The following is a 24215-nucleotide window of genomic DNA, read 5'->3' on the forward strand; positions in this document are numbered from 1 at the left end:
GTGTCCTTAAACTGAAAAATAAGACTCTTACTGGTAATTACAGAAGGTTTATCATACAGGTAATTTGATTTTATAATAAATTCCCAGGATAGAAAATGAATGATATTGAAATGTGCAAAAGTAGGTCGTCTTTATTAGGGATGAAAATTTCATCTCGTCTCATCTCTGGCGATGCTCACTCTCATTCATTCAGACAGACAGGAGAGGATGTGTAAGATCTGCGTTTATTTTTCTGAGTAACAACTCTCATTACGTTGATCATTTAAAAAGCAAACATGCATTCACAAAAACAAGTCCATATTGCCAAAAACAATTAGTAAGAAATGTCATTGAGACGAACGGTATAATAAAATGGAACAGGTTTATGTTTTGTTTAGAAGGTTTTGTATATTTATGTTTATGTTTTCGTGCAGGGAGGCAAGGTTAAATATTTTTCAAGTATCTTCTTTTTTGATAGAAGCAGAATCATTATCATCATTGAGAGATTCTGACTCCCTTAACACCTTTGTTTCAAATTACCTGTGCATCTGAAGACTAAGGGAAGGTTTAACGTGAAGGTGTTTTTTTTCATCCTGGTGTTAGAGATTTATGCATACAACTCCCAATGCATAGCAAGGCAGCTATACCCACTGAGTTGTATTCAGAAGCCTTTTCCTCATAGTTAGTAGTCTGCATCTGTGCCATCCTATGCTGCAGTTCCGTCATGTCTTGCAAGCTAAGGAAGGTCAACAAAAATAAATTTTGAGGTCACTAGGCACCTAACAGTTTCTGGAACATTTAAGGGAGTTCTCCATAGCTGGACAGCACAGAGTTGTGGTTTAGTGTGGAGAGACACAAGTCATGTGTAGTCTTGATATCAGTAAGATTTCTTAGTATATGAAGACATTTAAGAATGAAAGAGCTTGTGTGATATCTTCACGTAAAAATACGGGGATCACATAGCTGCTCAAACCAGAAAGAAATGAGTTAGAATTCTAATGAGATTAATTGAATAACTTTGCAATAATGAGAGTCTCTATGAATGTCATTATTTCTGAGACAAATATTTTAGAGATTAAATTGGTAAAGTGTAGTAAAGTAACTATCTTTAATTTTACTTCTAAAAATTAAAATACAGTTTAGGAACTTACAAGTCTTTGATGTACCTGGAAATGAAATGACTTGATTGTAGAACTTCTAAGTATCACAGCTTGTTCTTTCAGTGGTCATAAACTCCATATATCAAACACTTGTATTATGGTTATTAGAAGCTATGCAAGTCTAAAGGTTGCAGTCCAAAGTCAGTCTTTCTTCTTTTCTTTCACTGGCATCAGCATAAATGGTTTCACGTGGAAACCTTTATATATACTTATTGGCTACAATAGTTGCACTTGGTGCTTTAGCTTCTAGTAATAGCAAAATACTCTAAAATCAATGGGTGCACAACTGAGTATTTAAATACTTGATGATGCGGTACTTACACACTGGGAAAGCACATAGACCTCAATGTTTGCTGTTTAGTCTAAAATTTGCTTAGTTAAGCTGTAACTGTGGAAGTAGAAAGCAGGAAAAACTTAAGTGGGGACTGCATGTTGCTGTTTGCATGTGCATTTGTTTTTCTAACTTGTGAAGTGACCACAGAGACTCGTGAGATTTGAGCAGAAAAATAAATTAATGAGTTGACTCAGGTCTAAAAAGTTTTGACTTTCAGGTAGTCCTTGGTCCCTGCTGTTCCAATTTATCCTTTTCCTGCTCAAGGTAGCTTTGAAAGCGGATCAGACATTGCTGCTGTACCTTGGCTATGTGAAGGTTTTTTTCTTCTTCACCACCTACACCACTCTGAGCTCACCAAAACGAGCTAAAATGTGGTTTGGTTTTTTTTTTTTTTTTCCCCAGAATCAGTGTTATTGGAAAATACTTTAACTAATGGGTACGCATTGATCATCTTAAAGAAACAAACTTTTGAAGCAGAGGTTTAAAAGAAACCTAACAATGTACAGTAAGAGTTAAATCAGGCAAAAATTTTCAGCTGTTCAAAGAGAAATGATTCCACATTGCTAATATTAATCCACTAAATTGTATTTTCGTGTAACTATTGCTTAACTTCAGTACCAGTTACCTTTGAAACACTTGTTTTTCTTAGAACTCTAACCAAGTAAAGATTTTTTTTGTTTTTATATATAATGAAATAGGACATTTTGCAAACTTTTAATATTTAAAACTATAGAAGTACATACTACGTGGTGGGATGACTCACATAACTGGAATGCTGCAATGGATGGCTACAAGCTCTTTAGAAGGGACAGGCTAGGAAAGAGAGGGGGAGGGGTAGCCCTGTACGTTAGGGAGTGCTTTGACTGTCTAGAGCTTAACGACAGTAATGATAAGGTTGAGTGCTTATGGGTAAAGATCAGGGGGAAGGCTAACAAGGCGGATATCCTGGTGGGAGTCTGTTACAGACCACCCAACCAGGACGAGGAAACAGATGAAGTGTTCTACAAGCAGTTGGCTGAAGTCTCACAGTCCCTAGCCGTTGTTCTCGTGGGAGACTTCAACTTACCAGATCTCTGCTGGAAATACAACACAGCAGAGAGAAAGCAGTCTTGGAGGTTCCTGGAGTGTGTGGGAGAGAACTTCTTGACGCAGCTGGTAAGCGAGCCAACCAGGGGAGGTGCCCCGCTGGACCTGCTGCGTACAAACAGAGAGGGCCTGGTGGGTGATGTGGTGGTCGGAGGCTGTCTTGGGCTCAGTGACCATGACATGATAGAGTTTTCAGTTCTTGGAGAAGTAAGGAAGGGGGTCAGCAAAACCACTACCCTGAACTTTAGAAGGGCAGACTTTGTATTGTTGAGGAGTCTGGTTAACAGAGTCCTTTGGGAAGCAGTCCTGGAGGGCAAAGGAGTCCAGGAAGGCTGGATGTTATTCAAGAAGAAAATCTCAGAGGCACAGGAGCAGGCTGTCCCCATGTGCCGTAAGTCGAGCAGGCGGAGGAGAAGACTGGCCTGGCTGGACAGAGAGCTTTGGCTGGAACTCAGGAAAAAAAGGAGAGCCTACCGCCTTTGGAAGAAGGGGCAGGCGACTCAGGGGGACTACAAGGATGTTGTGAGGATATGCAGGGAGAAGATCGGAAAGGCGAAGGCACAGCTGGAACTTAAACTGGCCACCGCTGCTAAAGATAACAAAAAAAGTTTTTATAAATATGTTAGTGACAAAAGGAGGGCCAGGGAGAATCTCCCTCCTTTGTTGGATACAGAAGGTAACCTTGCCACGAAGGATAAGGAGAAGGCAGAGGTACTTAATGCCTTCTTTGCCTCAGTCTTTAATAGTCAAGCTAGTCATCCTCGGGTTTTTCAGGCCCCTGAGCTGGGAGACGGAGATAGGATGCAGAGCGAAGTCCCAGTTGTTGAAGAGGTGGCAGTCACTGACCTGCTCCTCCACCTGGATGCTCACAAGTCCATGGGCCCAGATGGGATCCACCTGAGGATACTGAGGGAGCTGGCAGAGGAGCTGGCCAAGCCACTCTCCATCATTTATCAGCAGTCCTGGTCAACCGGGGAGGTCCCAGATGACTGGAAGCTAGCAAACGTGACGCCCCTCTACAAGAAGGGTCGGAAGGAGGATCCCAGGAACTACAGGCCTTTCACCCTGACCTCGGTGCCAGGGAAGGTCATGGAGCAGGTCATCTTGAGTGCCATTGTGCAGCACATGCGGGACAACCGAGGGATCAGGCCCAGCCAGCGTGGGTTTATGAAAGGCAGATCCTGTTTCACTAACCTGGTCTCCTTCTATGACAAGGTGACCCACTTAGTGGGTGAGGGGAAGGCTGTGGATGTTGTCTACTTGGACTTTAGTAAGGCCTTTGACACTGTTTCCCATAGCATTCTCCTGGAGAAGCTGGCTGCACACGGCTTGGATGGGTGCACTCTACACTGGGTTAAAAACTGGCTGGACGGCTGAGCCCAGAGAGTGGTGGTGAATGGAGGCAAATCCAGTTGGTGGCCGGTCACGAGTGGCGTTCCCCAGGGCTCAGTGTTGGGGCCGGTCCTGTTCAATATCTTCATTGATGATCTGGATGAGGGGATCGAGTGCACCCTCAGTAAGTTTGCAGATGACACCAAGTTGGGTGGAAGTGTTGATCTGCTGGAGGGCAGGAAGGCCCTACAGAGGGACCTGGACAGGCTGGACCGATGGGCTGGGGCCAACTGCATGAGATTCAACAAGGCTAAGTGCCGGGTCCTGCACTTGGGTCACAACAACCCCATGAAATGCTACAGGCTTGGGGAGGAGTGGCTGGAGAGCTGCCTGGTGGAAAAGGACCTGGGGGTGTTGGCTGACAGCCGCCTGAACATGAGCCAGCAGTGTGCCCAGGTGGCCAAGAGGGCCAATGGCATCCTGGACTGTATCAGGAATAGTGTGGCCAGCAGGACCAGGGAGGTGATAGTGCCCCTGTACTCAGCACTGGTGAGGCCGGACCTCGAGTACTGTGTTCAGTTTTGGGCCCCTCACTCCAAGAAGGACATCGAGGTGCTGGAGCGTGTCCAGAGAAGGGCAACGAAGTTGGTGAAGGGTCTAGAGCCCAAGTCTTATGAGGAGTGGCTGAGGGATCTGGGGTTTTTTAGTTTGGAGAAGAGGAAGCTGAGGGGAGACCTTATTGCTCTCTACAACTACCTGAAAGGAGGTTGTAGCGAGGTGGGGGTCGGTCTCTTCTCCCAAGTAATGAGTGATAGGACGCGAGGAAACAGCCTCAAGCTGCGCCAGGGGAGGATTAGGTTAGATGTTAGGAAAAACTTCTTCAGTGAAAGGGTAGTCAGGCATTGGACCAGGCTGCCCAGGGAAGTGGTTGAGTCTCCATCCCTGGAGGTATTTAAAGAACGGATAGATGTGGTGCTTGAGGACATGTATATTGATGGACTTGGCAGTGATAGGTTGACGGTTGGACTCGATGATCTTAAGGGTCTTTTCCAACTGTAATGATTCTATGATAGTAACCTGAACAACAACAATAATTAAGCTCCTATAAGCATTAGTATAGCATTCTTCTAATTCTTTTGGGAAGTGTATTACTAATTATGCTTGCAATCTATTTCCTATTTTTTACTTCAATACCTTTTTAATAAATATTGAGTAATATATGTAACATATGTGTATAATAGATATGTGAAAAAGCATGCCAGAAATTTATTGCAAATATAAGCGAACTTGAACATAAATCAAAATACATTGATGAACATAAAAAAAAAATCTTATTGCACTCATATGTCAAGTGTCAAAGTAGTGAGTCAGAAATATGTTTAGAAAGTTGTTTCTAAACTAGTGTACACCCTTTTTTAGATATCTCATTTTAAGCATCCCCCTTTCAGCCATCCTACATTTTAAACAAATTAGGATACAACAGTAAAATTGTGGGGAGTTTTTTGGCCTGTTAACTGTCTACCCAGCTGCTTCTTAAAGATCCTGAGGGTCAAATGCTATTATAATAGTTACTATAAATCACAAAGAATGGGGCATTTCCTCTGTTTTTTAGAACTGAGATGGCAGTTTTGTATTCAAGAGGTATACCCCTATCATAATAATATAGTTATGGAGTTGTCTTTAAGGTCTCTCCAATAATACTTTTTCTGTCTTATAGTGAAAGTAAGACATGAGTTGCTTATGGGTTAAGGTATTCAACTTCAGTTAGTTTATCTGAGTAAAAAATTAAACTTCAAGTTGAAAATAAGTGATGATAACATACTTTTATTTGAACTCACTGCTGCAATATCTATGTGCTACATAATACTGGTATTTTTAAGCACTGGAAATTTTTGTCCTGGCAGTTTGAGCTCTCAGTTCAATGTATGCTCTTCTTTCCCAGGTCAGGCAATGTTCATGTTAGTTGTTTTGTTCCAATACCAGTTTTTGTTTCAGCTCAAATGTGAATCTTTAGAATTGTTTAAATCTCAATCCAAGTGAAAGGTCTGCATTTTCAAACAGAAACTTCAGTATTGTTTTATATAAAACATGAATAAAATATCTGGATGCAAAAGACGGTTGCAAGATCCTGCTCTTCAGCCCTTCAGGCCCGTGGTTGTGTTCTCAGCAGTGACAGCAGCAGTGGCCCTGTGTGCACACTCGGACACCTCGGAATAAGATCATTTGTCATGTTGGTGTCTATGCCTTCACAGCTCTTTAGGTTGCTTTGTCCGAGAGCTGAGGGGAAGGAGTCCCTGTTGCCACTTTACCTGGTTGTGTCAATCCTGACTGCCTCATCTCACAAGACATATCTTTGCCATGAGGTTATTTATAAAATTACAAAACTTCCTGTTAGACACAGCTGCGTCGTGAAATAGAAACTGTTTACTCTTTTGGCAGCCCTGGCAGACTCTACCATTCTCTACATTTATTTCAGTCTTCGTTAGGTATTTTATTTCCTTGAAAGCTGTACAGTGTTTCTCTTTACTGTAGTAGGCTACACTTAGCAGACGTCCCTGCAAGGCATTTTCATGTTCAGGGTCAAGCTGTAGTCACTTGTCCTGTTGTATTAAAGTTGCGTCCTCTTCTCCCAAGGAAGAGCTCTTGCTCTTTCCTGAGATCCCTGTCAGGCCTTGTCTTTCCTAGTGGGCTGTCCCTCTGAATCCACACTAACCTGTCCGCTTTATCAGCCCGCCTTTGAAAGGTGTTTTGGTGGTCATCAGCCCGGCTAAACATGTCAGTGAAATGCAAGACGGACTGCCGGGGCCCCACAGATGGTGTTCTGTGAGGACCGCATCATGTTTAGGCCCTGTTCTCTGATATTCCCCGTGCCCCCCTCCCTCCTTTTTCCTTAAACTTTGAGCTTTCACAACAGTATTTCTTGTTTTCTTCCCAAAGCCATATTTTAACCCATTAAGAGTAGCATTTCACCTGCTGGATGAACTGAGAGGCTTTTTTGAACAGAATATACACATTCAGCGTGTCTCCCTAGTTGACTGTGACATATGCAGAGGGGGTCAGGAGCTCAGTCTTGTTCTACTCAGATTTCCCACCACACCACCAACTTCAGAGCCACATTGGCACATGTAGAGGGGGACGACCTCCACCTTCAGCATCTGAAATATTAGGACCTCTGTTCACATCTTGCTCAGATGTGAACTTTGCAAGAGTTTTTGTGTAATTGCTTTATAGGTGAGAACAAGCAACTTAACTACAGTAGGATCTTATTTGTTGTGTTATATTGATGTATCTGCATCCCGCTTTTTCATCTGAGTCTGTATTTGTGAGACTTCTGGTAGCGAAAGGACTACATGGGGTTTATATACATACATCTCTTATGTTCTTAAAATGCTCTGTCTTGGAGTGTAGGAATAGCGCAAGTGCAGCTTCAAAGGATAATTTTGTAATTTGTATGATAAAAAGAGTAGCATATAAATTGTAGGATAAAGAATAATTTCTAATGCTGTTTAAAAGAAATGTTTGTAGGATATGCATATATGTGAAATGGATATTATATCTCAAAGGACAAGCTACTTTACCTAACGTTCCTTTTCTTCAGAAGTTGCCCTCTTGTGTTGACTGTGGCTGAAATACATGAGCATTCTCCCCTATACTCTGCAATGAATAGCAAACACAATAAATTAGCAGTACTAGTATTCTTTAATCCTTCAAGTGCTATGCACAGTATTAGCTGTAATTGTGTTCAGACCTTGTATAAGACTGAATTTTCTTTCCAAATCTCAAACCTGTAATCCTTTTGTACAGTTTATTAAAACTTACTAAAAAACAGAAATAGCATTAGCTCCTTGAGAGTGTGTGTGCAGCTAGCTGTAATTCCATTCATTCTGGAAAAAATGGAGATGGTAAATGAGCATTTGCAAATGATTTATAATTGAAATATAATTAATCATCCAAAACAGACTGTAACACTGCTGTGTTGGGTCATATTGCTTAATTGATGTTCTCCACAGCTGTAACTTTCTTTTCATTTCATACCCTTGCTGTCATTTGCCCATTTCTCTTCCCTGCATGACTGCCTTTTTGTTTATCTCCCTGCATTATGTTTTTATTTATAGAGGACAAGTTATTGTACACTTTCTATCTGCTTGCTAAATTCGCTTTGTACATGCTAAATCCCCATTTTAAGCTGTTTTTCATACATTTACAGAAAATATTCAGTACTTCATTCCTGGATTTATTCACATTTTGACAGTAATTGGTAGAAAACTGTTTCTTGAATCTGATAGACCAAAACAAACCAAAAGAACAGTTGGGAGAAAGCTTCCACATGCCAGAGCACCGAGCATCCATCAGCTGTCCAAGGAAGTGGCATTTGTACTAGTATCATTTACACTTTTGTTGCAAAAAGAATATAATGTTGCATATTTCTAGTAAGCTTATTGCAGATTCATTTACAAAACGGTGGTTCTTTATAAAAGTGCAGTATCTGTTGGGCTTTGTGCTCCTTTGATGAGTTAGAAGGCACAAGGCTTTCCAGTGAGTAGGGAACAGGAACTGGTGTTGGTGCATCCTGCTGCCAGATGAGGAGAGCTCAGACACTAGAATAACAATGGGCATTTAGCAGAGAGTTCTTAATCTCTGGCCACTAAAGGAACTTGCTTCCTGGACAAAAATAAAAGGTGTTTTTACTTGAGTTAACTGCCAGAGTCTCAGATACAGCAGGCTTTCAAAACATAAGGTTTGTGTGAACATATATAAAAGCCATGGACTCTGACCCCTCAGGAGCTACAGGTTCAGTGTTTTCAGATTATTGAATTTTTTGCTCCTAAAAAGAAAATACAGAACAACAGAATGCCTTTTTTCATATATTTATGATACAGATGTAGGTGAATACACATTGACTGCTCAGCAGCTCATAATTCATAGAATCACAGAATCATAGACTGGTTTGGGGTAGAAGGGACCTTGAAGATCATCTAGTTCCACCCCCTCTGCCATCAGCAGGGATACTTTCCACTAGACCAGGTTGCTCAAAGCCCCATCCAACCTGGCCTTGAACACTTCGAGGGATGGGACATCCACAACTTCTCTGGGCAACCTGTTCCAGTGCCTCACCACCCTAATAGTGAAGAATTTCTTCTTTATATCTAATCTAAATCTACTCTCTTTCAGTTTAAAACCATTACCCCTTGTACTATCACTACATGCCGTTGTAAAAAGGTCCCTCTCCAGCTTTCTTGTAGGCCCCCTTCAGGTACTGGAAGGCTGCTATAAGTTCTCCCCAGAGCCTTCTCTTCTGCAGGCTGAACGACCCCAACTCCCTCAGCCTGTCTTCTTAGGAGAGGTGTTCCATCCCTCTGGTCATATTTGTGGCCCTCTTCTGGACCCTCTCCAACAGGTCCATGTCATTCTTATGTTGGGGGCCCCAGAGCTGGACGCAGTACTCCAGGTGGGGTCTCACCAGAGTGGAGTAGAGGGGCAGAATCACCTCCCTCGATCTGCTGGCCACCCTTCTTTTGATGCAGCCCAGGACACAGTTGGCTCTCTGGGCTGCAAGCGCAGATTGCTGGATCACGTTGAGTTTTTCAACAACCAACACCCCCAAGTCCTTCTCCTCAGGGCTGCTCTTAATCTATTCTCTGCCCAGCCTGTATTTGGGCTTGGGATTGCCTCAACCCACATGCAGGACCTTGCACCTGGCCTTGTTGAACTTCATGACGTTCGCACAGGCCCACCTCTCAAGCCTGTCAAGATTCCCCTGGATGGATGGCACCCCTTCCCTCCAGCGTGTTGGCTGCACCACACAGCTTGGTGTCGTCGGCAAACTTGCTGAGGGTGTGCTCAATCCCACTGCCCATGTTGCCAACAAAGATGTTAAACAGCGCCGGTCCTAATACCAACCCCTGAGGAATGCCACTCCTCACTGGTCTCCACTTGGTCATCGAGCTGTTGACTGTAACTCTTTGAGTGCGACCATCCAGCCAATTCCTCATCCACCGAGCTGTCCATCTGTCAAATCCATGTCTCCAATTTAGAGACAAGAATGTCGTGAGGGATAGCATCAAATGCTTTGTTCAAGTCCAGGCAGATAATTGTTCATAGCATTCTAATTTTATTGGAATAAACTATTTAGTGTTAGAGAAATATGGTTGTAGTATCCCTTCTGACTAGCTTGAATATCCTACAATGACAAAAGATTTAAAAAAAAAAAAAAGGCAAAATGGCAAATTGTATACAGAGAAGAATAAGAAATTGACCCCCAGAAATGAGTGTGTTTAAATTAGTTTTGTCTTTACATATAGAAAACATGAATCTGTGCAATTCAGGTAGAGGACAGTTCTCACATACTTATCATAGAATCATAGAATGCTTTGGGATGGAAGGGACCTTTAAAGGTCACCTAGTCCATCCCTCCTGCAATTGGCAGGGACATCTTCAACTACACCAGGTTGCTCAGAGCCATGTCCAACCTGGCCTTGAATGTTTCCAGGGATGGGGCATCTACCACCTCTCTGGGCAACCCGTTCCAGTGTTTCACTACCCTCATTGTAAAAAATTTCTTCCTTATATCCAGTCTGAATCTTCCCTCTTTTAGTTTAAAACCATTACCCCTTGTCTTATCGCTACTCGCCCTGCTAAAAACTCCCTCTCCATCTTTCTTATAATCCCCCTTTAAGTACTGAAAGGCTGCAACAAGGTCACCCCGCAGCCTTCTCTTCTCCAGGCTGAATAACCCCAACTCACTCAGCCTTTCCTCACAGGAGAGGTGCTCCATCCCTCTGGTCATTTTTGTGGCCCTCCTCTGGACCCTCTTCAACAGGTCTACATCCTTCCTGTGCTGAGGACCCCAGAGCTGGACGCAGTGCTCCAGGTGGGGTCTCACCGGAGCAGAGTAAAGGGGCAGAATCACCTCCCTCGACCTGCTAGCCACGCTTCTTTTGATGCAGCCCAGGATGCAGTTTGCTTTCTGGGCTGTGAGATCACATTGCTGGCTCACATCCAGCTTTTCATCCACCAACACCCCCAAGCCCTTCTCCTCAGGGCTGGTCTCAATCCTTTCATCCCCCAGCCTGTATTGATACCGGGGATTACCCCAACCCAGGTGCAGGACCTTGCACTTGTCCTCATTGAACTTCATGAGGTTCATGCAGGCCCACCTCTCCAGCCTGTCTGGATCCCTCTGGATGGCATCCCATCCCTCAGGCGTGTCGACTGCACCACTCAGCTTGCTGTCACCTGCAAACTTGCTGAGGGTGCACTCGATCCTGCTGTCTATGTCATTGATGAAGATATTAAACAGTACTGGTCGCAGTACGGACCCCTGAGGGACACCACTCGTCACTGTTCTCCATCTGGACACTGAGCCATTGACCATTACCCTCTGGATGCGACCATCCAGCCAATTCCTTATCCACCAACCAATCCACCCATCAAATCCATATCCTTCCAATTTAGAGAGGAGGATATTGTGAGGGACCATGTCAAAGGCCTTACAGAAGCCCAGACGGATGACATCTGTAGCTCTTCCCTTGTCCACTGATGTAGTCACTCCATCATAGAAGACCACTAGGTTGGTCAGGTATCATATAATGGGTAAGATCTGCAATGAGTGTCAAAGCAGACTTCTTCCCTAGAGGGCTATCAGGCTGAAGTAGGGTATTTTTAGTAAGTTCAATATTACCTCCCATTGCTTTTACTGTAAATAATACTGCTAAAAAGATAATATGTGTTTAATTGTTAGAGGAATATGAATTATAAAACCTTAATAAGGTGCAGTTTTGATCTGTAATCACCTAAACTAAGGATATGTAGTTGGAGCCTCTGCCATTTATCTTGCTCTGCCTGCACACTAGTTTATCAGATAGCGAGTTATGAAGTGATCATTTCTCACTGAGAATTGAGTCATGTTTTCAGGATGCCTCTTAAATTTTTTAGGAAATGCATTAAATATTATGTCATACAACTATTTTGGTACTTTATAAAAGATCAAATAAAATACTAGTTCATTTTCGAAATAACAAAAAAAAAAAAAAAGACCTAATCTGTCACTGATTAATGGTTGTATCTTTTTTTCTCTCTTTCACTTCTCTGTGGCCTCATTAACAGAAGTGTTGCATGTATGAGGTTTTCAAGGCTGGTTCGTAGCTTTTCAACAGTAGAGTCAGAGTTCCAGTAACAACTACCAGTTTGTCAGAGAGCATTTGCATGTGTAGAAACTCTGAAACCATCCTCTTAATCATCAGCTGCCTGATAATTAGGTGTGAATGAAAACAACTTTGAGACTTGTCCAGAGAATTTTACTAGGAGAGATATTGGTACTATATATAGCTCTTGACCATTTCTTTAAGAATGACATACTGAAAATGGATTAATTGTAATAATTGCTTTTTTTGGTCTTTGTGACACTAAAATATTTCTCAATATATATGAGCCCTACTGAATCAGTGTATACACACTGATTGCTAATCTTCCTGTGAAATAATCATAGAATTGTTTAGGTGGAAACAATCTTTAAGAGCATCAAGTCCAACGGTTAACCTAGCACTGCCAAGTCCACTGCTAAACCATGTCCCTAAGCGCCACATCTACCCATCTTTTAAATACCTCCAGGGATGGGGACTCAACCACTTCCCTGGGCAGCCTGGTCCAGTGCTTGATAACCCTTTAATGTGGAATAGCTGTACCAAGTATTTAATACAGTTATTCAGACTTCAGATCCTGCCTTCCTGTTATCTTCCTGCTCGGTGTAAAATACATATTTTTAATTTTTGCTTCCTACTCCGAGTGTGGCATGGAGTGTTACATTCTGTTTGCATATTGTAGATATACTTTAGTTTGTATGCATTTGTCTGCTTACCCAGTTATAACTTTTACAATGCAGTGAATTTGAGCCTTGTTTTACTCTCTGTCTTTAGCTAGAGCTGAGGGTTTGGGGATTTTTATGGGGAGTGGTGAGGGGGGGTTATCATTCGTTTGCTTGTTTGGCTGTAGAGAAGATACTGTAGAACATTTGGATCCAGAGAACTCCGTGGTTTCCTTGTCTTCTATTATATTTAAGGCTAGATTTAATCTTGCTGCTTGGAAGGAATTTGTTGTGTCTCAAAATGAATATCCTCATTTGTTTTATAATCTCTTTAGCCCTAAACTCACTGATAAAATACTGTTTATCAGAGAGAGAGGTTGTATCTTTCTTGCTGCTAATTAACTACCCTTCTTTGAGAATAGTGTGGGGTTTGGGGGGGGGGGGGTTGTTTGTTGGGTTTTTTTTCCAGCAGCACAGGATATCAGAGACAGCAAACAGTATGTTTTGATCCTTGTCCATGGCCTAGATTTCTAAGGTATTGGCATAGTATCTGTAATGATACCCCTATCCTCAGGAACAGTGATGGCATCGGTATCCTCAAGAACAATGACAGAAGAGATTTCTAAAATAAAAGCATTTGTCAGAATTTGGTAGACATGGAACATGTAAACAATGAACAAACTCAACCCAGCAGTCAATGTCAGCAATAGCAGTATTTTAATCAAATGATTCGTGCCACACCAGATCCAGTGAACTAACACCTCATACGTTAGTTTAGATGCATCTAAAGGAACTGGTGCCACATCTTTGGATTGGTACCTAGATGTTAACCCAGACCCCACAAGATGTTTTTTATAGATTTATACTGAAAAAGCATCTTCTGGCCTACTAAAAACTTAGAGCCCCCTCAGCCCAAAGACTATATTTTGGGGCCATCTTGGGTTGGGTTCACTATTGCCGTGCAGAAGGATTTCAAAGCAATATTCAACAACAATGGAAAGAGTGTATCAGAATTACTCTGTGAAATCTAACTGCAGCACTGGTGACAAGAAAAGCTTTTCTCCTTCCACATGCAAATATTTTAATCAGATGTTTTACTAAGCTTGTCTTCATATCTGGCTGTATACCACAAACATTATTTTCTGCTAGCCTCTAAATGGTTGTGTTACGTTCTTGATGCATTTATATATACGTGTGTATGCATGTATATGTATTTTCAGACTTTTCATCTCTGAGGTGATTCCATTCAGAGATGGGTAAAGTGATGCTGGCACACACAGCGCATGGTTTGCACTGAATATTTTGCAAGCTTGCAAAAGTTTCTCTCCGAGTGATCTGAACAGTGCCTTTTTTTTTTTTTTTTTTAAGAACAAATATTTTATACTTTGTATTTCTGGCTGTGGCTTGATACTCTTAAACTCAATAGAAAACTCATTGACTTCTGTGTGTCTGTGTTTTGGCTTTATTTATCATAAAAATATCAGATTGTTCTTTGCAGATTTCCTCCTGACAAGACCAAAGTAAAAAGTGGCATCTTCCATTAATGATTTGCTAGAACATTCTCTAGACTTTTTGATAATGTTTGTAAAACAGAAGTATATTATTTAAATAAAACATTTATTGTAAAGTTTTTTGAAAACTTGAGCTTTCCGTAGCAAAAGTTGTTTTAATTTAGAAAAAATACTTATTTATACTTAAGCAAACAGTTAAGAGATATTTAAATACAGTTGACCATAATCCAGCTAGAAGTTGTTAAACTTTTGGCAGTCGGAGCAGTCAGACAGAAATATGGTTTGTAATTTAAAGACACTAGTTTGAAAGAGGAAGTAGGACACCTGCATGTTAGTGTTTTGAATTTCTTTATTTTCCAGTCATTAATTTAAACTTACTTCTGGGACACTATTCCTGCTAACTTTTGCTTAAAGTTTGAATTGAGAAACATTCTGAAGATCACCTTAAAGGACTTGGTTCTAAAATGTACTAAGCTTTTTCTGTAAAGGTAACCTTACTAACAATGATATGGTACTATATGATTGGTCTTAATAAACTGAATGGAGGGAGCAGTGTATGGAGAAAATACCTGATTTCAGTGAGGTCTACTGTTGTAGATCACCTTATCAAAATGGATAATGAAATAGTTACTAGCATTGCACATTGTGTGATTGGTTTACCCCTCCTGGTGTTTCCTTCTGTTACTGGTTGCATCATTATTAGAATATTCGTTCCATCACCAGTTTCAGAAATTACAGCTTGGTGTATAAGCCTTATAATCCACGTGTGTGTGTATTTTTTTTCTGTTCAGAGAGGCAGCTTTCAGACAAATTTTCATATTAATTGTCTGTCATTCTTGACATGTATGTACAGGGTAGAGTCCTAGACTAGGGAGGTAGCAGTCTTCAAAAGAATAGCATACAAGCAGGAGAGAGGAAGTATATGTGGACATTTAAAAAACAGTAAAACCCGAAGCCTGTGTTGTTTTCTTTTTAACTCCTTACTCACATTTTAACTACGTAAAAGCATTTTTAAACTCAGAGGTATATTTTTTTTCTTCTTTTTTTTTTTTTTTCCCCTTCCCCACTCCCATCCCACCCCAGTCCTTCTGGGCTGATTGTGTAGGTATTTTTCCAAAGTCTCATTGGTCTATGCCATGTCTTTAGTATCATCAGTTTGGTTGAGGGACTTTCATTTGAACAGTGCTGTTATCTATATTACATGTTATGTTACTGTAATTTTTTTTTTCTTCTGAAAGCACAATTAGGCAATGGGTCATAGAAAATACGTATGTGTCTATATGTATGTATATACATTCAACATATCAGTGACTGGACACATGCATTGTGGAGTGGTTAAGCAAAAATGTGATTAACGTGGACTAATAACCCACACAAGCATAGGCTTTTTGATTTAAAAGGGAGAAAAATATGCCATTTGTGCCAAACTGGAAAATTTCAATATGTATAACTGTTTTTAACTGCAAAATGGAATCAAGTTGCAGCCTGTACACTCTAGATGTCTGACAGCTGTTGTAAAAGTGGATTGTCTTTTCAGAGGCCTAAGGGATAAGCTTATCTCCATCCCAAGAAACAAAGAAGCTAACAGTGTCAAAGTCATTCTGGTTAGCAGACAAAAGATACAAATTGGTGTTTGAAATCAGAATGAATCCATACAGGCCTGGTAACCCTGCAATGTTACTTGTGTTGGGCGGGGTTAAATAGGGCAGAATTGAGTTATTGCCTGTTTGGAAGGCACTGTTCTAAGTCCTTCTTGTTTACTTTGTGGAAAATAGGCAAAATTTCTTTATTTATCAGGATAAGGCATTTAATTTCCTTGCAGTCATACATGACTACAGCAAGAACAGTATTGAGCAGTTTTCCCTCTGACATATGCATGTAAATTATTTTCCTGCATTAAAATAAAAATATTGTCGGAAATAAAGAATGTGCCTCTTGTTTCAAGGTATAATGTACGGTCTTCCTTATGGACATAGGTTTACTTGGGTTTTGTTTGCTTTCCCAGTACATATACATTGTGATAGATCAATTGCTAGTTAGTAAATAGTTGGATAGTAAGCCTTGTTTGCAAAAACTTCATTGTTTAGCATATGCTTATAAGAAGGGCAGAATCTAGATGGCATTGAGAGTCAGATTTGTTAAGCTGACATCCTGGATTAAAATTTGGGACAAAATCAGGCTAACCATACCATAAGCGCATGTTGGTCACGTTTACAAGAGTGAGAAGTTCTCCAGAGGACCAACAGTCCATCCTAGAGAAGCTTTTGAAGATGGTTGATATACAGATCCCTTCCCCTGAGAAACTGACAGTGGATCCTATCAAGATGGGAAAAGTCCTTGTCAAAGGAAATTTCAGAGGAGAAGCAGAGTCTTTTGGGACAGCGTCAGATGTGCTGCTGTTACGTTAATACCCATTTCTGACAAAAGATACGATGTTGGGACACATGTCTGGCAAAGCGAGAAGTCTCTCCTCATGTAAGTTCCACGTTAAAATTTGACATCTTCTCTGGTGACTTCATGACAATTCAAACCAAAAAGCCTACTCTCCTGCGAGAGACCCAGACCCCTAAGTCTGATCTCATCTGTGTTTAAACTACTTAGACTATAGGGAGTTTTTTTTAAGGTACATTGACTAGACGCTGCAGTAAATTTGGGCTAGTGTTGCCTGCTGGGGCTGAAGTCTGGAAGACTGTCAAACTCAGAGATAAGGTGGGAGAAATAATGAAAGCCCTGAATTTGCTGTGACTAGACTTTCTGGGGTGTAAGTAAACTCGCTCAAAACTAGCTTGGCTATCTTCAGGTTCTGTTGCAACATGAGCCTACCCTTAATCTTTTTGTACCGTGTCAAATCCATTGTTAGTGGGATACAAATAATATTTAATGAATTGTATTGGCAGAATCTGTTAACCAAGTGAATTAAACACGGCAAACTGTTTCTACCTTATTGAACATTAGCTGTAAATGCTGTAGAAAATCAGAGCAAGGTGGGAACAATTCTTTTGGTACACAATGTGGGATAGTAGGAACAGCAATTAATACAAAATAACAAATAATACTAGGATGGTATGGCTATGGCTCTGGCATTGTCAAAGCATGATTTTTGACCCTGAGTGCCTGGTACTTACAGCTTTTTTGGACTTGCTGATTCAGCACTTACCAAGTTTAATATCACTTGATCCTGCATCACTGTAAAACTGGAAATCACTGATCCTGGTTCTTTTGAGGTTAATGGAAATCAGAACCATAGAACAAAGCAGCCTATGGCCTTACTTGCTGCTCTTAAAAGTTGAAATGAGTTTCTAATATGATTTTATAAAGCATAAAGAGTTTTAGATGACTTCAAGCGTATGAATTATTGGAGAAAATATAACTACATGCGTAAGTGATAGATGTTAGGTGCAAATACTAAACTTTTGTATTTTATTTTAGACTACTGTATTTATTGTATGAATAGATATAATGACCTATTGAAACTTACTAATTTGTCACTCAGCAAAAATTAATTAACTTCATGGAAATCTAAATTTAAAAAAAATAGTCAGAATTCTTTGGGAGAAAAGCATTATCGTAAAATGCTGATGTCTTTCCTAAGGTGAAGTTTATTATTGCAGAAACACTGGAATCCTGACCACGAGGTAACATGAAGTCGGTCACCAATGAACAGGGTCCCTCAGCTAAAAATCTATGCAAAGGAGAGATCTAGGCTTGCACAAATTAATATTCACCTTTAAAAGGGTTGTTTTTCCCTTTCTTCACAACAAACTTTTTTTCCCATCTCCTCCAGTAGAGATGAGAACTTTGTATCTTGCTCTGAAGGTGATGGGTCCCTCCTGTAGCCTATGGAGAAATAATCTACTTTTTATTGCCTCTAGAGAGGTAGTTCTTTCCCTGCTTTGTGCAAAGAACTGGTGATAGTTCAGTTGCTTTGCTGGCTTAAGTACCACTTCATGTTTAGCAAAAACTACAGTTTGTTGAGGTGTTGCCAGACAAGAGGAAAGAAATGGGGGATCCATTTTGTTGAGCTTTGTGAGGTACTGCTGGAAAAATTTTTAGAAACTTTTGTTTCTCGTCGATAAAGTTTATGTTGTGTTACTGATGATGAAATAGCACACTGTTAGTAAATGAAGTCCAATATAATCTCTTCTAAGTACATACCAGTTCAGTAAACAGGTATGCTTTAAAAATGCTTGTTTCATCATAAACGGTACAGCAATGTTGTGCAACTGAAATGTAGTCCATTTGTCTTAAATTAACAAAGGCTGCATATTCAGTCTGTGCATTTTTTAAAAATTTCTTTTCTCTAAGTAATTAATAAAGTTTTTCTTGCATGGACTCTTACCATGCAGACAGTGCAAATCAGCAAGCCAAAAGAGTCCTGGTCCTGAGTTCTCATGAACATCTGAGATTCATTCAGTTTGAATGAGAATTGCGAATTGTTGCTTTAACGTGGTAGCTCCATGCATGCATGTGTGTGAGAGGGCGATCCCGTTTCCATCTGCTGACTGCAAAACATACTGATATTTTATAGCTGGAAAGGGCTTTTGCTCAGTTCAGGTACCAAAAACATCAAATGCCCTATTGAAGGTCCCGTTTCTCCTCTCACTGATCATGTGTGTTTGTTCTAGCTGCACACATTAGACAAACTTGTTTGGAGGTTAACAGAGAAATCTTTTTCAAATGACAATTTTGTAAACAGTGAAAATCAAGCTAGGACTGCTGGAGATCTTCAAAATAGTATATATGTATATATAGTTTTAAGAAATTGATATGGGAAGAATAATAACTTGGTTATAGAACAACACAAGTTTGGGATTATTCATTATTTAACTTTATTTTGATCTGGAAGGTTTTACTTAATGCAAATGTGGATATATCAGATTTAGTGACTGCAGTGGAAATAGCCAGGATGTTTTGTCAGTAGAAGAGGGGCTCTTCCTTAGAAGAAACGGAAAAATTAAAATATTCATTTTATAACATCTGCACATATCTACAGTTAACCATGTTTTTGTTGTGGAAATATAACTTAGTTTCTAGGCTTCATAGTCTATAGATAGGGCTGTAGAAATGTAGCACATAATTCATTAAGTCATTTACTACTCCTTCACATTTCACTTACTATTTTCCTTGCTGGCTTTGGCTACGCCTTTCTCATGCCAGCAGGCTGCCTAACTTCTGTTAAACACTTTTGTTTTCAGGCTTTTATACAAATTCACTTCAGTCATCACACATTGACTTTCAGATAGACTGGGACAGAAAGACTTAGAGAAAACATGTTGTGTATGAAAGTATATAAATCTAAAATGTGTAAATACTGTATCACTTGCTGAAAGATCTGTCTATTACTTAGACTTCTTGGCCATTTTGCCTGCTTGTAACTCCTGCAAAGTTGCAAATCTTGGCTACTTCAGTGGTTTGTGTAAATGATGTTATATCTGAGTATTCTGTGTGAGTATTCTGTACATCTGTTAAATTCTTTCTGAAGTAATCTGCTTTATGTTTTATGAGGTATTGGCTGTTACTCTTTGGATATGTTGTGTTTTATATAATCCCAACTTGAAGTATTAATGGTCCTTCTATGTTTCTAAGATCTCGTATTCACATGAAAATGAGATTAATTTTAAAGTTAATACTGTAAATAGTAGTTCTTACATTGCTATTTGTATTTGCTTCAGATGTATACACTTACAAGTGAAGTTTCTTAAGTTGCATTAGCAAAGACCACAGTACTTATTTGAAAACATGGGAATGAATTAATCATTATAAAGCAAAATAGTCAATATCTTTAGTATGAAAAAACACTTCTCTAAACTGTAAAAGGTTTTAATTACATCTAAAGAGGCCTCAGTGTGATCTTCAATAGCAAAGTCTGTGTAAATTATTTTTCAGTGGTGGTCTGCCAAAAGAAACCTAGGGGACAAGGCAAATCAGACAGTTGAAGTTAATTAGTGTTGTGTGTGCATCACAAATGCAGAGAGGCTTGAAAGCCACCAGCACCACTGTGTGATGATTCTTCAAAATAACATCTTCGGGAAATAATTTTCTGAGTTTGGCTGTACAATGTGATTTGACTGTGGGATCTGGAGAATGAATTTTTTACATGTGTCTTATGAAAGCTTGCAACAGAATAAAAAGTGTATTTTGTTAAAAGTAGATTAGTTTAAAACTTTTTTGGGGGGAATGCATAAAGGTATAACATCAATCACAAGTCATGGTAGCAGGTAGAAAAATACACTTCTTCGTTACTTTTGCTTATATCGGTTTACTCAGACTATTCTACCTGTGCAGGACTCAAATTCTGGACATTTTTTTAAAAGGTGCTGTGCTAACAGTAAAATCTAGTGACTTTCCAGCAATGGAGAAGAGTGTTAGTTCTGAGACTTGTATAGGATCAGACCTAATTAGATCAGCCGTTAGCTTTTCTGGAAATCTTCTGTATGGGAAGAAATTAATTCTGTATTTTTGTTTTGCTTTGAGGATAAAAAGTTTGAGAAATTGAATTATCCATGGTATTCTTGAAAAGAAATTATTTTAAAGAAAGTGTATGAAGTATAATATCTTCAGCATATGGGAACTGTATACTTACAAAACAAATAAATATGAATCATATATCTTTCAACACTGATTAAAAATGTCTAATCTTGGAGATGAAAGTATGCTACACTATTTTCTTTGCCTGATGGCATATCTGAGACAGTGAAAATGTTGCATTGCTTAAAAATAAAAAGAAATATTATAAAGCTAAAGAAGGTACTTAGAAAAGGAATTGCAATTTCTATACAAGTTCTTATTTTACTGTATTAAATACTTAATAATGAACAATAGTATGCAGTTTAGCTATTAACCAGAGATGGGTGAATTGTAACTCCTGACTGCTATCACTTTTAAAATAACTTCATCTGAAATACTTGTTGAACACATACTGAAGGAATGAACTGCATTAATCACATCATTATGAAAGAAAATATTTTATGCAGATATTTCTTTGTGTTTCCTCAAAATGTCAAATTTCTCCATCTCAGCCTTCCAGGAAGGGAAAAAGCTGGGAGAAAAAGCCTGGGGAATGTTGTTAGGTTTTTTTCCCTGTGAGGGATGGGGAACTTGCACTTCTTTCCAGTATCTGCTAATTTAAAAAGCAAATTAAAATACTCTTTTTCTGTACAGTGGCATGATATCTGACAGTCAGTCTGCTGTGTGCTACATCACCAGCTGAACCTTAATTCTTCCTCTTTGGCTAGTAGAACCTGTGGGTGGGATGTAGATCCAGATTCTCCACACTGGCTCCCCTTTCAATACACTGGATGTTCCCTATCAGAGAGTTACCTACTGGTTTTTGGTTTCTAACATAGAAAATACTTAGTTTGCAAGCATATGTGAAAAGGCTCACATGCACAGAGCAGTTGCTAGTGGTTGGAAACCATGTGGCCTGATGGCTTTGCAAAGCTAACCAGTGAACTTCCAGTGCTGTTTTTTAACTCGAGAATAGCATCAAGTTTCTGATCCCTCACCAGCAATGGTGGGGAAGATATCCAGGTGAAGGAAAAAACAGTTGATAGAAAACTGATCGACAGTTCTTCAGAGAAGCATTCTCAAAGGGAAGGGGATACACTAAGGTGGATAACTTGGTTTGAAATATACCTGTCATTAATAATCCACGTCAACTGTAGAACATGCAAGCTTTTGTTGAAGTTACTGAAACACATAGCATTTCAAATTGACATCTAGGTGGTAGTCATTTTCTCAGTATTTTAATCCTTCATTTTTACCCTGTAGACATCATTGCACTTGTGTGAATAAGTACAGTTCTTTCAAAACAATAACATAATCAGCAATTTAAATATTGTCTAGATATATATTTAACTGCCTTTCTTTTTTCTGCTATAGGGCAGATTATACAAGAGAGAAGATTTGTAGAAGCAATAAATCGTCAAGCATATCAGTATGAAATGGGTGACTTTCCAACAGAATGGGAAGGTAAATCCTGAATATTTTGGTTCTATGTCAAGATAATTTTTCCACTGAATGTAGATTCAATATTTTTAATGGAAAGCCTGACTATGTGAATAGGCTGTCTGTTATCTTTCATTTTGAGTAAAGCAGGCTTTTGTTTAACTGCATAGTTATTATAAATTCTTAAAGTAACCCCTTTACAAATAGGATAAATGATGTTTAGGAAATCGGTACTTAATAAAAATGTAAATAAAGCCTGTATGATTCTGACTTTCTCCTACTAAATGTGAAAATATTTGTGCCTGAGGGGGATCTGATAGAATAACCAAAACAAAATGTGTTAAACTTCCTAATTATGCCTTCACTGGAGTGTTAATTTGTAGGTCAGTTGAATTATTGGTGGCACAGTGATGGGGTGGGGGTTTTTTAGTGGTATTTAGTTTCCTATACTTTTCCTTGCACAATCTTGTAGGGAGTTAGGAGGACGTGTTAATAATTACCCATTTTTTTTTCCACTGCTACTGATAAAAATTTTGTCTGAAAATTTAGGACATAGAAAGAAATTCAGGGAGGTTAGAGACGGTCCTTAGGGTTAGCTGTGCAGACCTTGGAGAAGGAGAGAAAGCAGAGGAGCGTATGTTGGTCCTTGAGGCTGTAGCAGCTCGAGCCAAGTGTGGGGTTAAATGTGGCTTAAAATCCAGGACTTTATAGCATAAGCAAGGAATCCCTGAAATAGTAGTCTACCCATCGTTCAGCATGCTTTTTGGGGAGAACAATAATATCTAGGCATCTCCCAGAAGCTGGTAGGTTTAAAGCAAACAGACTTAAATTTTAAGCAGTATGTAGTTAAACTGTGGAATTCCTTGTCATTGAATATTCTGCTTGCTGGAAGTTTGCATGAGTTCAAAAGTGATTAAAAGAATTCATGGGAGAAAATTCCTTCTCGTACACAGACGTTACTGTGGTTTTATTTGTCAGCGAGCTGCAAATTAATGGAGGCTACAGTGTGTTTTGAGGAAATATTGCAATATACTTGCTTTACCTCATTCTCTTTCCTTTGTGCTCACTGTTGGCCCCTGAAAGAGATGATACTGAGCTAAGAGAAGACTTTGGTCCTGTTATATCCCTTCATGGAGTCAGTAGAGAAATATCACATGTTCCCATCTTGCATTTTATCATTGTCATTACACTGATTCCTATGATTTTTTTTTGTGATCAACTAAGGCTAGTATTAACACCTGAAAGCTTCTCAAAGGTTTTTCAACCCTATTAGCAGGATTTGCCAACTATGGTGAAACCACAGTATCAACAGCTTCTGTCTTCTACTGCCGCAGTACTCACAGTTGGCTGGCAAGTCTTAATCTAGTTGCTCCTGGTTCTTTATCAGTCTGAGATAGCCATCTTCTAAATGAGAGCAGCAGCCTCTTAGGCTTGTCCTGACTAAATCATCTGGTGCTTGAATGGCTATCTACCTAATCCAACTTTCTGAAGGTCTGCTTCCTCATTCAAAAGTTCTCCAGCCCCTGCTGGTCATCTTAGGTCTGAGTGACTGTCATGCAATCAGTCTGCACAACACTGAGAAGCATGTATAAAGCCTCAGGTAACTCTGCTCTGCTGTGAATGAATTCTCATCTGAGACCTGCTACTGCATTTTAACGGTTGAAAAATGCAATCCAATAGTCTCTACTTGCACTTGGCTGGAATTAACAGGAAACAACATGGACAGTCAGACTGTCTCAGACGGGTGTGGCTAATCACCCTTTCACAAAGGGTTTTAGACTGGTTCAATCAACTTGCTATGTGAACTGTTCCTTAGGACTGCTGGAATCAGTGTAGCACTCATAAACCTGCGCTATATCTCTCTTCAGAAACTTTAGCACAAATCCATGTGACTTGACAGTGTGGTGCATGGGAGGATACACCTGTTTGAAAGGATGCTTTTGGCAAGCACCAGTACAAGACCCTTGGAGTCAAGGGTCAGGTACCCTGCATGTGGACTTGCCTAAAAAGATGCAGCTACCAGACCTGAGACGAACTTTTGCAAGTCAAGGCGTCTTAGTCAG

At 39.8% G+C, this 24215-nt stretch overlaps 1 protein-coding gene across 3 annotated transcripts in view; it reads left to right on the forward strand.

Moving 5' to 3' along the window:
* The window catches only part of NDUFAF2 (NADH:ubiquinone oxidoreductase complex assembly factor 2), a 74152-nt gene that overhangs the window by 25341 nt on the left and 24596 nt on the right, over positions 1–24215 (forward strand). For 2 of the 3 annotated variants that reach the window (XM_087759692.1, XM_087759693.1), the window contains one exon: positions 22087–22176. The exons of the other annotated variant lie outside the window; for it this stretch is intronic. In XM_087759692.1, coding sequence (XP_087615818.1) covers positions 22087–22176 — 90 coding nt within the window. The remainder of the gene's footprint in view (positions 1–22086; positions 22177–24215) is intronic. 3 annotated transcript variants of the gene reach the window in all.

Source organism: Nipponia nippon, unplaced genomic scaffold (genome assembly GCF_047370975.1).
Source record: "Nipponia nippon isolate SJK-2023a ecotype South Korea unplaced genomic scaffold, ASM4737097v1 scaffold_20, whole genome shotgun sequence".
Lineage (NCBI taxonomy): Eukaryota > Metazoa > Chordata > Aves > Pelecaniformes > Threskiornithidae > Nipponia > Nipponia nippon.